Source organism: Hippoglossus hippoglossus, chromosome 5 (genome assembly GCF_009819705.1).
Source record: "Hippoglossus hippoglossus isolate fHipHip1 chromosome 5, fHipHip1.pri, whole genome shotgun sequence".
Lineage (NCBI taxonomy): Eukaryota > Metazoa > Chordata > Actinopteri > Pleuronectiformes > Pleuronectidae > Hippoglossus > Hippoglossus hippoglossus.
Genome location: NC_047155.1, coordinates 4,039,903 through 4,055,054, shown reverse-complemented (window position 1 = coordinate 4,055,054; position 15,152 = coordinate 4,039,903). Strand labels below are relative to the sequence as shown.

General features: G+C 41.5%; 1 protein-coding gene across 16 annotated transcripts in view; it reads left to right on the top strand.

The window, feature by feature from the left end:
- The window catches only part of slmapa (sarcolemma associated protein a), a 41,933-nt gene extending 27,095 nt beyond the window's left edge, over positions 1-14,838 (top strand). For 2 of the 16 annotated variants that reach the window (XM_034584438.1, XM_034584437.1), the window contains 14 exons: positions 2,862-2,927; positions 5,329-5,388; positions 5,527-5,601; positions 6,409-6,489; positions 6,933-6,992; positions 7,205-7,330; positions 7,655-7,729; positions 7,868-7,968; positions 8,257-8,461; positions 8,589-8,706; positions 9,946-10,117; positions 10,205-10,339; positions 12,156-12,243; positions 14,607-14,742. In XM_034584438.1, coding sequence (XP_034440329.1) covers positions 2,862-2,927; positions 5,329-5,388; positions 5,527-5,601; positions 6,409-6,489; positions 6,933-6,992; positions 7,205-7,330; positions 7,655-7,729; positions 7,868-7,968; positions 8,257-8,461; positions 8,589-8,706; positions 9,946-10,117; positions 10,205-10,339; positions 12,156-12,239 — 1,358 coding nt within the window. In that variant the 3' untranslated portion in view covers positions 12,240-12,243; positions 14,607-14,742. Of the gene's footprint in view, positions 1-1,118; positions 1,266-2,861; positions 2,928-5,328; positions 5,389-5,526; positions 5,602-6,408; positions 6,490-6,932; positions 6,993-7,204; positions 7,331-7,654; positions 7,730-7,867; positions 7,969-8,256; positions 8,462-8,588; positions 8,707-9,945; positions 10,118-10,204; positions 10,372-10,408; positions 11,071-12,155; positions 12,244-14,606 lie in introns of those variants that run through there. The other 14 variants (XM_034584425.1, XM_034584435.1, XM_034584439.1 and 11 more) reach the window with 12 other exon arrangements.
- The last annotated feature ends 314 nt before the right edge of the window (positions 14,839-15,152 follow it).

Genomic DNA, 15,152 nt, shown 5'->3' with positions numbered 1-15,152 from the left:
ATTTTATTCAAATGCATCCAACAAAAAGTGTAGGTACGATAAAACTAAAACTGTAGTAGGTAACAGGAAAATGAAAGAATACAAAGATGCCTATACATTATTATATTGTTATATATAAATACACATAAACAAATATATAATTATCTAGATAATGATAGAGCACAGGGTTTAATATGTATAAGTGAATTTACAGATAAGGATAGGAAGAGAAAATGCCAGAGCAGTGGATGATGTATTTAAACATATTGTGCAAAAGTACAGCACAGGGAACGTCACTGTTCAGTGATCACAAGCTGTGGTTAAAGAAAGGTCTTGTTCCTTCTGTGTAACCACATACAGGTGTCTTGTTCAGGGACATCTAGACACCTGGCTCAATCAAACATGCATTAAAAGGACTGGACTCCCCGTTACAACGTGGAATTCAATTCAGTGAAATATGTCCATTGGTCAAACACACTGAAGAAGTTCTTCAGGTTTGCACACCTTTGCACAATGTAGTCCGTAAAGATTCAAATCAGATAAAAGCTAAAAATATTGTAGTTGTTGATATTTTTTTCCCCAATGGATCACATTTTATTTACACACATTGAAATTGCTCAAAATTATTATTCATACATACTTTTAAACTGATTGTGGATCGTTTTTCTGAACCAAACTGTGTCAACCGACCTGCAGTTTACACCAAACTCACCAGTTCAGTCCCCTGGATCAGGACCCGGCTGTACACGCCGTGACCCCCTGACCTTTGATCGATACGATAGCTTGTAAGCACTGGGTGTCTGGTTCAGAGACGGGTTGTGTCGGGGACATGGTGGATCACTGTCAGGCCTGGACACGGCTTGTTGGATTCTCTGGTGGGGTTTTCTGTGGTTGCCAAACTGTCCACTGCTTGGTTTTTCTTTGTCTGGGGAGAAAGAGCTTCTGGTCACTGATTGACTTCTGGTGATTGAATGACAACACTGAACATAAATACTGGGGGTGACTGTCTCACTGTGCACCTTGTCACAGTAGCCACTTTGTGAAGGAACCATCATGTGGACTCCCACTCTGTTCTGAACATGTGTCTGGCTCGTAAAGTTTCGACAAACTCGTATAAATGTGATCTGGTCACATGACAGATGTCGACATTGACTCCCACGGACCCGTAGAGGAGCCTGTGGAGGACAAACAGAGCCAGCAGACACCTGAGAGCCACGAGGAAGACGAGGATGAGGACGATACAGACACTGATGATGGTGCTGTCGGTGAAGATGAAGATATTGATGGTAGTTAGTTTGATTATTATAATAATCATCAACAATTTGATTTTTATGAAGCATGTTGTTCTATAACGGTGCGGCGTATAGTGCGTTATAGATTAAAAGAAAACAGTCCTATATATCATAATATTTATAACAGTATAAATAATGAACTCAAAAACATTCAAGATTAAAAAGAATTTAAATTAAAAATAAGATTTTCTAAAAGACAGAAAATTGACTTTAACAATGAGTCGATTTCAAGATGTTCAAGTTCATCTAACTTGAGCTTTACTTCACTGAAAAGTTGTTGATATTTTTCTAGTTAAGTTTATGAGAAACTTTTAATCCAGAGAAATGTTTATTTTCATTTTTGAGCTTGAATATTCTGTTATTTAGTAGTAGTGTACATTAGGCAGCAAGTATTGAATGACAGTCCTGGATCCTGCTTTAGAAATAATATACAAAGTCATTTGACATTTTTTCCTTTTAAGTTTCTTTTAGCTGAAATGGAAACATGTAATGCCACCTATTAGAGGTGATTTTACTCCAGATGTATTTTTTATTTTTGGTGTGATGGGTCTGTAGGTTTTACAGTTTAGTCGTTGGGATGATCTGAAAAATCCTTCATGTCAGGTGAGAGTTGGAGCTCTGCTGAAACTAAGTTCTAGTCCAGTTCTAGTTCTTTAGCAGAGACTTTCCTTATTTGTTTGGATCATGTCCTGTGAGGAACAGATTTCTAGAGTTTCCACCATTTCTAGTCTGTGAAGGGCAGAAACTCTAAAAACGATGAGAAAGTCATGACGCTGCCGTGCGGTTCAGTTTTAACTGTTTCCATCCACATTTTGTCGATAATCTGTTGAGCTGAAAAAGCTCTGAAGAGATTTGAGTTCATGCCTCCGCTGTCTGTCTGCTGCCCACATCCTGTCTGCTGTTACAGCGCTGTGGTATCTGTTCAATCTTATTTATTTTTTTTTTTATACCTGCCATGTTTGGCTTTGACTTCTACCCTGTCTGCTTGTTTATCGAACATCTGTGTTCATGTAGTTTTCAGTCTCTTCAACTGGACAGTTCTGTTATGCTGGTTCTCTCTGTATGTCCTTTCTCTGTTGTCTTCACTGTCTACGTTTCGGCTCTTTCTCTATCTCGTCCTCACTAATACCGAGTTGGGTATTTAGAACAGATTTTGAATTTTAACCACATGCAAACAAAGTGCTGATTTAAAAAAAAAAAAAAAAAAAAGTGGTTTTTGGTTCAGCTTATCAAATCCAGAGAGTAAGAAGAATAAATACAGAAGAATAAAGTGAGTTTGTGACAAGTGAAATAATTCAACCCAATAATGTCATGTGGAAAACAAGTTATAATTAATTATACTAATGTTCAATGGTCACTTTGTATTTTCCATTGGTCCAATCATTGAACATTAGTATAATTAATTATAATTTACTATTATTCCAAAGAGATCACAAAGCTCCGATCTGCTGTAGATAATTGATGCGTTAGCCTCAGTGAAGATTCAGTCCGATCTGGTGTTGATGAGCAGAATCGATCAAATCTGAGGTAAATACCCAACTCGCCTCTGATAGTCGTCATAGTAACGTCAGTTCTCTGTGTTTCTATCAGACAACTGTCATGTTAACAACAGCGGAGGAGACTCGACTAGAATCCAACAGTTGATTGAGTGTCCGCGTGAGTACAAATATCCATCCCTGCTGAACGCCGCTACACACAAACGCACACATTGTCTACATTCCTTTTTTTTTTTTATACTTACTATGACTTTAGCAATCCACGGGAAAGAGTGCAAAAAGAAAAAGATATTGTGATAATGATCTGATAGGAAATCAAACTGTTTGTCTTCTCTCAGAATGCTGTGTTACTATCTAATATAACTTTGACTGATAATAACCTTATGTGATATGACCGTATCATATTTTATTCTTTATCTATTCATCACATTTCATCTGTGTTTGGCCAAACTTGCAGCATTGATCTAATGATATATTGGTCGTCGGCCATTCCACCACATATTTCTTACCCGAGCACCGCCATGAAGTATCCTATTGGTTAAAGAACATTGATTAATCGGCGCTCACCTGGTTGAGCGGGCGCTTGAGGCAGCGGCTGCAGGTTCGGCTTTGAGTAGTTTGCTGTGTGTCTTCACCGATCTCTGCCCCTTTCATATTTAAGTTTGCTCTATCAATACAGGCTAAACAATATATCCATTAATATATTATATCATTATTATAAATATGTACTTATGGGAAAACCGATATAACAATCTGACAGATAATGAGCCTCTTGATGGCCTGTCAAGTTTCTATAAACGTTTTTCACTGTGATCCCACCATGTTGACATTATGAACTAATTTCTTATCAGGCGGGAATACATATTTTAACTGGCCTGATGTTTTTCCAGTTGTTTTTCTCACTACATAATGTTAAGAAAGTCTGAAAGTGAGAAATAACTGATGTCTTTGATTATACCTCCAACAGTTTGCATTGGAAAGAGTAACCAGGACATTGTTGAAAAGATAAAACGGAGGCAAACTAATCTGTTTTTAATGTGTGCGTGAACTAACCCTTGAAACAAACAGACCTGACGTTGTGGAATGTGAACAGCAAGTACGTCCAGGTCAGATTTCTTTTCCCCGAGTATGTTTGTGTCTCATTGGCTAAACTGTCCAGCAATGTTTTCATCTGTGTTCTGTCGATTTATACAAACATTTACTGAACCGGTTTTCTTGAAACTTGGTGGAGGATTTGGTCAGAGGAAGAACTCGTTGACCTTTTGGAGCGGTTTCGGCATCAGGCATGTGTAGAGTTATCATATCTGTGAACATGCTGGATGACCTGGATGTATCTCAATACTTGAACTGTATGTGCAATATGGTGGTAAAGTGCATTTCTAGTTTTTAGTGTGTGGTTTGTACCTCTGGTTCTCAGCTTTTTGAAAATCACCCTCCTGTTTTCTTCTTCTTAAGCAAATCTCCACATCTTGTCTTTCTCTGCATGCTGCTCTTGTAGCTTTTTTACTGGGTTAGTTCACTAACCTTGTTTCTCTCTTCCTGTGTTTCTGTTGTCATCTTTCCTTCATCAGCTCCTCTAATAAATACTTTTAACTCAAATCACATTTTCATACCAGAAGCAGTTCAAGTATCTCATCCCTCTACTGCCCACATTTCTGACGCCAACCAATAATCAACTGTTAGTGCATCTTCTTCCTCTTTGTTGGCTGCGGTGACATTTTCCCATCAGCTGAAGCCTTGTTGTTAAATAATATTACTGGCAAACAGATCTGTGCATATTGGTTGATGGAAAATGTATCAGACATTTATTTGATATTTATCATAACAGTTTTTTAGATGTTTTATAGAGTAAATATACAATCGAGAAATGAAACTGCAGTTTACAATAATAATAACGATAATGAAGATAATCGTCGGTTGCAATTCCTACTGGCAGTCGTCGTCGTGGCTATTTGCTGCAGTCGATGTCGCTTATGTCCGTGTAACTTAGTTAGTGGTTTGGATTTGAAATATTTAGTTTGAGACCAATCAGATTTTCGTGTTGTGCCTGTGAGCAGATTGACTGACGGTGTAAACAGTGAAGATTACGTTGAAATCTTGTTCTTTGTTTCTAGAGGAAACGTCACTTACTTTCAGAAAGTTTATATCGGGGATTTAACATAGAAGAGTCATAATGAGTTGAAGCGTGTGGATGTCATCGTTTATTGTAGAGCAGAGGAAGATATTTAGGCATCTGATTTAACACGGCTTTATTTTGTTATGAGTTATTTCAATTAAAATGATGGCATCGTTTTAATGACTTTATTCTAAGATGTGATGGACTTTTCTGATTATCTAGGCAACGATGGCTTGTTTACATTGGTCTGTATCCTGGATTAGTCTTTTAGTTTGATTCTTTTTAGTTATTTATTTGATTCCCCTGCAGAGAAGAGCACCTTCACAACTTTAAGGTCCAAGATTAGAACATGGATGAATTTATTCAAGTTCAAAATCTGTATTTTCCAACAAGTCTAAACTGGTTTTATTCACTCCTCTGGATTACTCTTTTTTTCTCATTGCAGCGGTCAAACAGCTGAAGGAGACTGTTAGTTCTTCAATCCACAAACTGGCCAACTTTGATGGTAAGAGCTCAAGACGAGAGGAAAACATACTCGACAATAGATTTCTTCTGATGACATTTAATGAATTATGTTCCATCATCACTAACGGGAATGAACTGAAACTGTAACTCTTACTTTTTTATGTGTGTGTGTTTGTAGAAGTGTTGGACGCACACCTACAGAACAACCAGACAGGAGAGGACGACATCCTGGCCAGCCCCGATCGACTCAAAGGTAGAACACACACACACACACAAACACACACACACACACACACACACACACACAAGCAGAATTGTCTGATTATTTTCCATTGAGATCTTTGCCTTATATCAGTGACAAAACCCTGAATCTCCCCCCTTAATCCATCAACTCCCAAATGTAATGGGTGCTATCGTGGCCTACATTTAGTTTGACTTTCACAAAGGGCAGAACTGCTGACAAGGAGGAATCTGACCTCTGACCTTCGCCCCTTGTCTTTTCCATTGTGAGAGGTCTGACTGTTTTCCATCCTTTGGATTCTCTGTGGACGCACAATGCTCAGCCGCACCAGCAGCAGTCATGTGTGAGGCCGTCGGCACATTGAAATACATTTCCTCTGAACATGCAGACCAACAATGATCTTAAACTTCACGACCATATGTTTTATAACCCCAAGTCTAAACCTCTAAACAGTCTAATAAAGAAATGGGGACAAACTACACACACACACACACACACACACACACACACACACACACACACACACACACACACACACACACACACACACACACACACACACTGCTGCTGCTGTTTCTGCTTCACCACCTGAACCCTGCTGTGCCTCATTCACTACACATTTTTTTTTTGTGTACCTATTTTTTACAATCCTTCATTTTGTTTTCTGCAATGTTGTTTATTGGTTGTTACTACGAACGTGTAAATGGTTTGTCCCACTTATTCAACGCCCCTCCTCTCTCTTTCCGTGTGTGTGTGTGTGTGTGCGTGTGTGTGTGTGCGTGTGCGTGTGCGTGCGTGCGTGCGTGTGTGTCCCCACAGGGAATCAGATGGATGCCAAAGAGTCAGACATGTCAGACACTCTGAGTCCGAGCAAAGATCGCAGTAGTGACGACACGTCAGGTCAGTAAAACACGTATAAAGTGCAGTATATGTTGAGTACATCAGTCTCATTGGTATGTGGGTCAAGTTTTTATTTTGAAGTTTGAACTGTTGCCTTGTAGTAACTTTTGTACTTTAGCTTTTTTTGCTGGAGCTCATTATTCTGTGTCAGTTACATGTTGAACATCTACTCTGTAATAAATCCATTGTGGGATATGTTCTAAATGATGTGCAGAGAACCAAATCACACATTTAATCTTTATTTTATAGAAACATACTACTCCTGATGTTACACCAGACACTGTCGGATATTAAAATGCTTTTATTCATCCTTATATTTTTTCTTCTAGTTTTTTAAAAATAACTTTAATTATTGTCTTCAACTTTTCATCTGGCAATAATTGTATTGTATTTTTAAAGCTCTGTCTTTGTTCCCTTTATAAATTGTCTGTTGTTTTTTTCAGACGGCAACATGGACGACCAGGAACTGAACGAACCACAGAACAGAGTAGCTCTGCTCAAAGGTAACCATGGCAACTCCTCTCTGCTGTGCAGTTCTTCTCTGAGCTGCACTAACACACTAAGGATTTGAGCCATTAGGTGGAGCTGTTCTGTTACTTTGGTGCCTGCAGGTCTTTTAAAAATGCTTGAGTTTATTTTTCACTTGTTATTTACAGTGTTTTGTATGCTCATTACACGTGGTAACATTGTTATAAATTACTTTGTGTGTGTGTAGCTGAGTTGCATCGGGTTGGTCTAGAGCCTGGAGACACGGAGCAGGTCATCCACCACCTCCACAGAGAGCTTCTGGAGGCCCAGGAATTAGCCAACACCGGCAAGCAGAAATGTCAGGAGCTACAAGGTAACTGACTGTGTGAAAAGTAAACCCACTAGGAGCTAAGACGAAATCAAAGATCCAATTAGCTTCAGCAGATTCCTCAGTTTCCTCCTGTTTGACTTGATCAGAAAATAAAACTTGGACCTGAATTAGTTTCTAAACAAAGCAGATAGAATTCTTGGCTCCTAGAATTCCAGCTCTTGTTGATGGAGTTTCTCTCTAATATTTCATTTTTATAGTTTCTAACATTGTTGTGAGGAGATTTAATTCAGTTTCTCATTGTAAGTCACATGATGCAAGATTAGAGTGAGAGGAAGCTGGTGAATGTGTGACTGTGTCTGTCTGCAGCGCTGTTGGAGGAGGAGAGGAGGAGTAACTCTCAGATGACTGAAGAGTCGACCAAACAGATCCAGTACCTGCAGAGTTAGTACACACACACACACACACACACACACACACACACACACACACACACACACACACACACACACACTCTCTCTCTCTCTATTTGTATATATCGTCATTCATCATGTATCTGCTTTGCTCCCTGTGTGTGTTTAGCTCAGCTCGGGAAGCTGCAGGCCGACATGGAGGCTTTGAGGGAGCAGAGGGAGAGCACCATCTGCAGCACCAGAGACGAGCTCTACTCCGCCCAGGAGGAGGTACCATTACTCCACCTCACCTCCACACCCTCTGACTCCTCACAGCCTCCTCTTTCTTCTCACAACTTTGGCTTATTTCAAGAACTTACAAAACATTGTAAACCTCACTGTCAGTAACAGTTTGACAGAGATCGTTTTAGCTTTTAAACAAAGACGAAAAACATATTAGTGTGGATGATATCTCAAAACTCCAACTTCCTCCATCCGTCCCCTGACTCCCCTCTGTTCTTTAAATCCTGGTCCTATACGGAAATCTGACCTCCATTGGGTTTGTGTTTCTGCCGTCAGATCCTCGTTCTGCGGCACGCCATGGAGGCAGCCACGGCGGAGCGGGAGCGTGAAATCTCCGCCCTGCAGGCTGACCTGGGCGGTGTGCGCGTTGAGCTGGACCACTGGAGGAACACTGCCGCCAAGTACGAGGAGGAGATCAGGCGACTTCAGGAGGCCTTCACACAGCAGCAAAAACAGCAGAACACTGCCAACCAGCTGCAGGGTGAGCTGTGTGTGTGCGTGTGTGTGTGTGCCAAACACAAACGTATCTTTTTAATTTTGTAAGTTAATGAAATAGGTATTCATTATAACTTTATGCCCTCTCATTCCCCCCCATCTCCCTCTCTCAGTGGAGTGTGGTACGTTGCAGCAGCGCTGTGTGTGTTTGCAGCAGGACTGTGACGGCCTGAGAGATGAGAGGAAATCTCTCACAGACAAACTGCACCACCTGGAGGCTGAGCTGAGCAGGTACAGACACACACACAGACATAAACACACAAACACACACACATAAACACACAAACACACACACACACACACACACACACACACAATTGAATTAAAATACCTAAAAGTTACACTGAGTTATCAAAGTTTTTGTCGTGTCTTTAAAGAAAAACTCTTATCAACAAATGTACTTTTTTGTGTGATAATAACTGGGTAAGTACGACGCTTTAAACTAAAAGTAAACTATATTGAAAAGTCCCTAAACTCTGATCTGAATCTAAAGATGAGGGTCAGTGCAGAACGTATCGGGAATGTGTGTCAAATAAGCGTGGACATAAGAACTGGACCTAAAAGTCTTTGTGACAGCCGTGATCGAGCTGGTGAGTTCTGGCTCAGCAGAGCTAACAGAAGAGTTGGAAGTCAGCACCGACTGACGGGAGGAACCAGCTGATTCAGGCAGAGCAGGACAAGGGGACAGCAGAAGACTGACAGCTGACTGAAGAGGGCCGAGCAGTCAGCAGGTTAACCGACTGCAGCTCTGTGCTCCGTCTGTTCTCCATCACTACGTGTTCTCAGCAGGATTTTATCTGAGCCTCAGCTGAATTTTCACCAGTTTCCAATAAACTGTAGATGCCGTGCACAGCACCTGTCATGAATAGTTGTAATGCACAACCCCCAGAAAAAAACTGCAGATGCCAGAAGGCCTGTCCTCTCCAGCTCTCTGTCCCGTCCGGGAATTCATATTCATACTGTTGTAAAACACTCGTGTTGACGGGAGCAGTAATCGTATCTGGCAGCTGTAGCAAAAATAGTTTTCCTGAGAAGTCTGTCACTGAGGGAAGACTCCTTCTCGTCCCGAAAAATGTCCCATCACATCAAAAATATCTGTCAATAAATGAAATCCATTCATTAAACACATAATATTCCAGATCACAAAGGATGATGACCAACATTATGGGAGTTTTCAAGCTGAAATTCATTGAGAGTAGAAACTAGCTGCGGAAGGTTCCAGAAAATATGTTTACCTTCCAATGGGCCTGTTTTTAGTCTTTGCCCTGGGTCCAGTCTTAAAGGTCACCTCACTGTTTTCTGAAATGTAAATTACTGCTAATGAAACCACATATAAACAGGTTCCTTAAATAAAGAGAAGGTTTCATTTTTTTACATTGTTTTGAACACAAAGTTGTGCATTACTTGACTGAACATTAAAGTGACACGCTGACGTGTTGGTGGTGTGTGTGTGTGTATGTTTGTGTGCAGCACCAGGGAACAGAGTCTGGTCCTCAGCAGCAGTCTGGAGTCTCTGGAGAAGAGGGAGGAGGTTCTGCAGGACAAACTGGGTTCTCTGGAGAACCAACACCTGCAGGACGCAGGCAGGCTGAAGAGCCAGCTGGACCAGGCCCAGGCCCGCACACACACACTGCAGACAGAGGTACACAACCCCTGGAAGGTTTCCACTCACTTCTTTACAAATAATGATGACATGACTGTATAAAAATGATTGCGTGTGTGTGTGCAGTATGAAGACACACAGTCTCAGCTGTTGGACCTCCGTCAGCGCTATGAGCGAACAGAGCAGGAGAAGCTGAACATCCACCAGGAGCTGGAGCAGTGCAGGAGCAGCCTGAAGCTACTGCAGGACAAAACCAGCTCCGTGAGTACACACACACACACACACACACACACACACACACACACACTCACACTCACACTCACACACGCAATCACACACACAGTGCACACAGATTATCCTTTTTAATAAAACCAAAGACCGTAACGGACTATTTGTGTTGTAACCTTTTATTTTTGTATTTGTTCAGCTTTAGATGTAATTGTTTACTCTGTGGTTTTCCACAGTTTTGTTGATGTATTTATTAATGTTTCTTTGAGATGAATGCAGGAGAAGCACCAGATTTGCTCATGGACACTCTGGCAGTCTTGGACTTTAGTAGCCGATAACCCACCCAGATCCTCCACAGCCTCCCTCCTCACTGCTCACATTCTAACTCTAGACATTAAACACAAACCAGTCTTTAATCAGAGTTTAATCAAAGTCCTGCCAACTAACAAACATGACTGATAACAAACTATGTGATGGAGGTAAATGCAAATTAAGTAAATATACAAACAGAATCTATGATAAACGAGTCAAAAGAGTTTAATTTCGAAGTGTGATTCCAGCAGATTAATGCAAATAGACCTAGAATAGATCCTAAGCTGATGAGTAGCAGCTCGTCTGCCACTGTGAAAACTCCAGGAAACGTGAATCAGAAATTCAGACGAAAACAGCGAGACAGAGCAGCCTCCTCCTCCTCTGTTGTCCTTCTTCCCCCTTTTCTTCTCCTCCTCCTGTCTTCAGCTCCTCCTCAGGCTTCTGTTGCTTTGTCAGTAGATGTTTAGCTTGTTCCTCAGATGTTGTTTTTCAGAATAAGAGTCCTGATCTAGACACACAGGACTATACATTTGTTTTAACTGAACCTTTTAAAGGATAATTTCTGTTTTTTTTACAATTTAAATTGTTTTCATTGCTTTGTCCATCATTGCCGTCAGTAATCATCAGTACTTGCTGCCTCGAGTTGTCCCCGGTGAAATATAAATAAAGTATCCTGAATTAAAATATTATATCGACCTATATAATACACAGCTTTAAAGAACATTGTGACTTTGGTTCAAGAAACATTAGTTTTAGAAACAAACCTTTAAAACCTTTAGGTTCCAGACATGTATTTGAAAGAGAGATTGAAGGTAACAGTAAATCTACTGCACACACACTGATGCTTCAGGCCGAAGTGACGTCTTCATGTCCCCACATCTCAGCAGTAACTTTGGTACACTATGAAATATACTGATAGAAATGATGGACCACACTATGAAAATACGCCCACAGTTGTAATGACCCATAATTATCCTTTAAGTCCATTATTAATTTTCACCAGGCACAAAGATTTAGAAGAGAACAGATCTTCGGAGCCCATCCTCAGCTATGCTGCTGTTTCTCCTCCTCATTATTATTATTTTAGTTATTAAAGATCAGAACAGACTCCTGAAATTCCACTGTGACCTTTAAAAGCCAGTGGCCAATCGGCACCGTCAGGCAGCAGCTGAAGCAGATCAGTCTCTGAACAGGACGTCCTGGTGCAGAGAGTTAATGAGCTGAGATCCAGCAGGAACGTGTTGTGATGAACGGTCGCCGTGGTGACGTGGGGCCGCTCTTTTTGTGGTTGTCTGTATTTTTGTGAATGTGGCTGCTGAATGCGTAGACATGGCCGTGTTGCTTTATACAAACAGCCGACGAGATACACTCGTCTTTCTACAGATCTTCTCTCTCTCTGTCTCTCTCTCTCTCTCTCTCTGTCTCCCCCTCCCTCCCCCCTCGCTGTAGCTGCTCCATCCTCCATGTTGGTTTTGGTTGATTTTGCCGGCTGATTTCTTCTTGTCCCTCTCCTCTCCCCCTCCCTCCCTCCCTCTAGCCATCCATATTGCAGCCTGTCCAAGCCATATTCATGGGCCTTGTCCTGGCTCTGCTCTACTGGTGTTTCGGCCAGTTGTGGTAGAAAGGTATACACCGACATGACATCAGTCTGTCTCTCTCTCTCTCTCTCTCTCTCTCTCTCTGTCTGCCTCCATCTGTCCATCATGTGTGGAAGAGAAGCTGACTGAGGTGAAACCGTTGTCCTGCTCTGTGATGAATTCAGGGTCGTATGTGTTACTGGACAATGAGAAGTTTATGATGCGGTAGAGAGGAACCCAGACTCTAGTATCAGTTTTATTCACAACATTTTTGGCCAAAGCAGGTTTCTCTCCGGCTTTTTAGTTTGTTCCGCTAACACGGAGGAGGTGGCGTTTATGACCTGCACTGCGCTCTCAGGGCGCCGTCATGTCGTCCATCTTTAGAAACGGTCTGTAGTTGAGATGAGGAGCACCTGAAGGTGTAGACACGTTACATGGAGGTAACCAGACTGTTAGAGTTGAACCCTGAATTCTGATCGGCAGGACAAACTCTTCACCTCTTGCACTTCCCTTCAAGGCCGAGCTTCATCTTCATCATCGTGGTGGTCTGTCTTCATCTTCTGGTTTAAGCTGCTCAAACTAAAGCACGAGTGTCTGTCCATCTGTCAGTCAGTCATTCAGTCAGTCAGTCATTCAGTCCGCCTGCTTGTCAGTCCCACTTCCTCTGCTTCTGCTCCCCTGCAGCTAACACTGAAACGTGCTCTTTAAAGGGACGAGCTCCCACCAACCTCAACTTGAATGTATTTGTGTTCATAGTGGTGAAGGAATAAGCCCAACAAAACATAATGGGAGTAAACGCTCAGGCCAAGAAGTTACAATTCAAACAGTTGAAAGTAAAACAATTTTTTTTTGGTGTCGACTTCATAATAATCCTGTCTTTGATTATTTCATTTGTAAACGTCAGATGAGAGTAACTTCTTCCCTATTTGGAATAATTTCACAGTATTAGAGAAACTTATGGCGTCTTTTCATAAATGACGCAGAGTTAAAATCTAAATCCTGCAGCAGCTCAGCCGTCAAACACCAACAGGTCTGAATAAGGATTTTAACTTTGTTTTGGACTCAGATACATAGATTAAGGTATTTTATCCCTTTAAAGAGCCAGAATCTGACCCCCTCTTAATAAAGGTGGGTTACTAACACTCCGCCCTGCGTCATTCATTCACTCACAGCTCCCGCTCACTTTCATGGTGGTGGTGCTTTCATTTTATTTTCATTTTATGCATCATTTTTCTCATCTCTTGTAACAGGGTTTGTGGTTTCTTCCATGTTCTGCATGCGGTTTGCTGCCTAATCGGTGATTTTTCCATCCGGCTCTGTTTTTCTTTACCTGTTTGCAGGTTTGGTGTTTTGTTCACACTGACTCTCTTCAGTGTTTTTTTATTTTCTCATCCTCCAGCCATCGAAACATTCATCGTTCTGTCCATCGTGTTTGTTCTGTGTCGTTTGCTGCTCGTCTCTCTATTCTCTAATGTCTGACCAGTGTTTCCAGTTGTTTGCTGTGGATGAAAACTGGTCTGTAACTTTTGTTCTGGTCTGTTTTTCTACTCAGGTAACCTCTCCTGGCTTCTTTACTTTGCTGCTTCCACCCGTTGAAGTTCTTTTATTTACTCCTTTCCTCTTCATCCCCTGAAGTCCCAAAAGACAATATTATTTACTCATGCATCCTCTGTGTTTAAGTTATTCATTTTGTGCATGACTTTCTGGAATAAGACCATCAACGGCTTTTTTCGTTTGATGCAGCCGCCTCAAAATTGTGAGAACTTTGTTGAGTAGAAAGTTTTAAAAACATCCAGGGTCCGTACAGCAGCTGAAAAAACATCCTACCCCGCTATGAGCATTAAATCTTCTAGATCTGAATTTTTATTTGGATCTGCACAAAACATAGAAATCACCTTAATATATCAGATTACTTATTTCATCAAGATCCAATTATTTCCTGGGAAAATGAGGAGAATGTAAAAAAATACCATAAAAACTTGACCTATTTCACAATGTTAAAGAAAGTGGAAAAAAAATACCAGATCCGCCCCCGGATGTAGATCTGTGGTGTAATGTAATGAGCCCCATCCTTTGATGGCGGTTTCCTGTAGTTTTTGTGTAATCTTGCGTTCACACAAACAGACGGAAGCATCACCTCCTGATAGATTCAGCTATAGATTCTCTCAAATAGAACAAAAACCCTCTGTGGATAAAATAAGAAAAAGCTCCTCCTCAGGGACTTCAGCCGCTTTTCTCTTTCATCCTTTTCTCCTGCGTTCCTCTCTTCTCTCTCTCCTCCTTCTCTTCCGTCTCCTCCCTCTCTCCCTCCTGGTCTTAGTCCAGTTTGAATGAAAAGCTTTGGAAACAGAGATCAAACTAACTGGATCTTCTCTCTGTGTTCCGTGTGTGTGCTCGTCTCTCCCGGACAGAGCGGCTGGAGCCCCTGGATGCCGGTCATCGCAGTGATGGTCGCCGTGACGGCAGCCGTCCTCTACCCCAACCTCTCCAAGAGCAGCTCCACTTAGGACACATGAACACAGACACACACACACACACACACACACACACAGGGCGCTGTGAGGAGAGCATCACTGCTTTACTTGTATAAAGTTAAATTGTACATAATTGTAGAGGGAATATAAAGGTTGTGGTTTCTACAGAAGATTCAGAAGCTTCTCGGTTTGTTTTTTTGTTTGTTGGGGTTCTGTATTATTTTTTTTTGTTTGTTGTTTTTTCTGCAAGCGGGAGTTTCGTTGTCGTTTTTATTCTCGGCTCTCTCAGCTGTGGTGGGGGCTTTTATTTTTGGTTTTTCGTCTTTCTGCTGATTTCTACGTAACAAATCGTTCTCCAGCAGATCTGAGCTTCCACACGAACGGCCTGAGGTGACGTTCACACGCACGCTCACCCGCCCGTTGGTAAACGGAACAGGGTGGAGGAACCAAACACTTCCCAGCGGCCTCGGGGCAGTCGAGGGG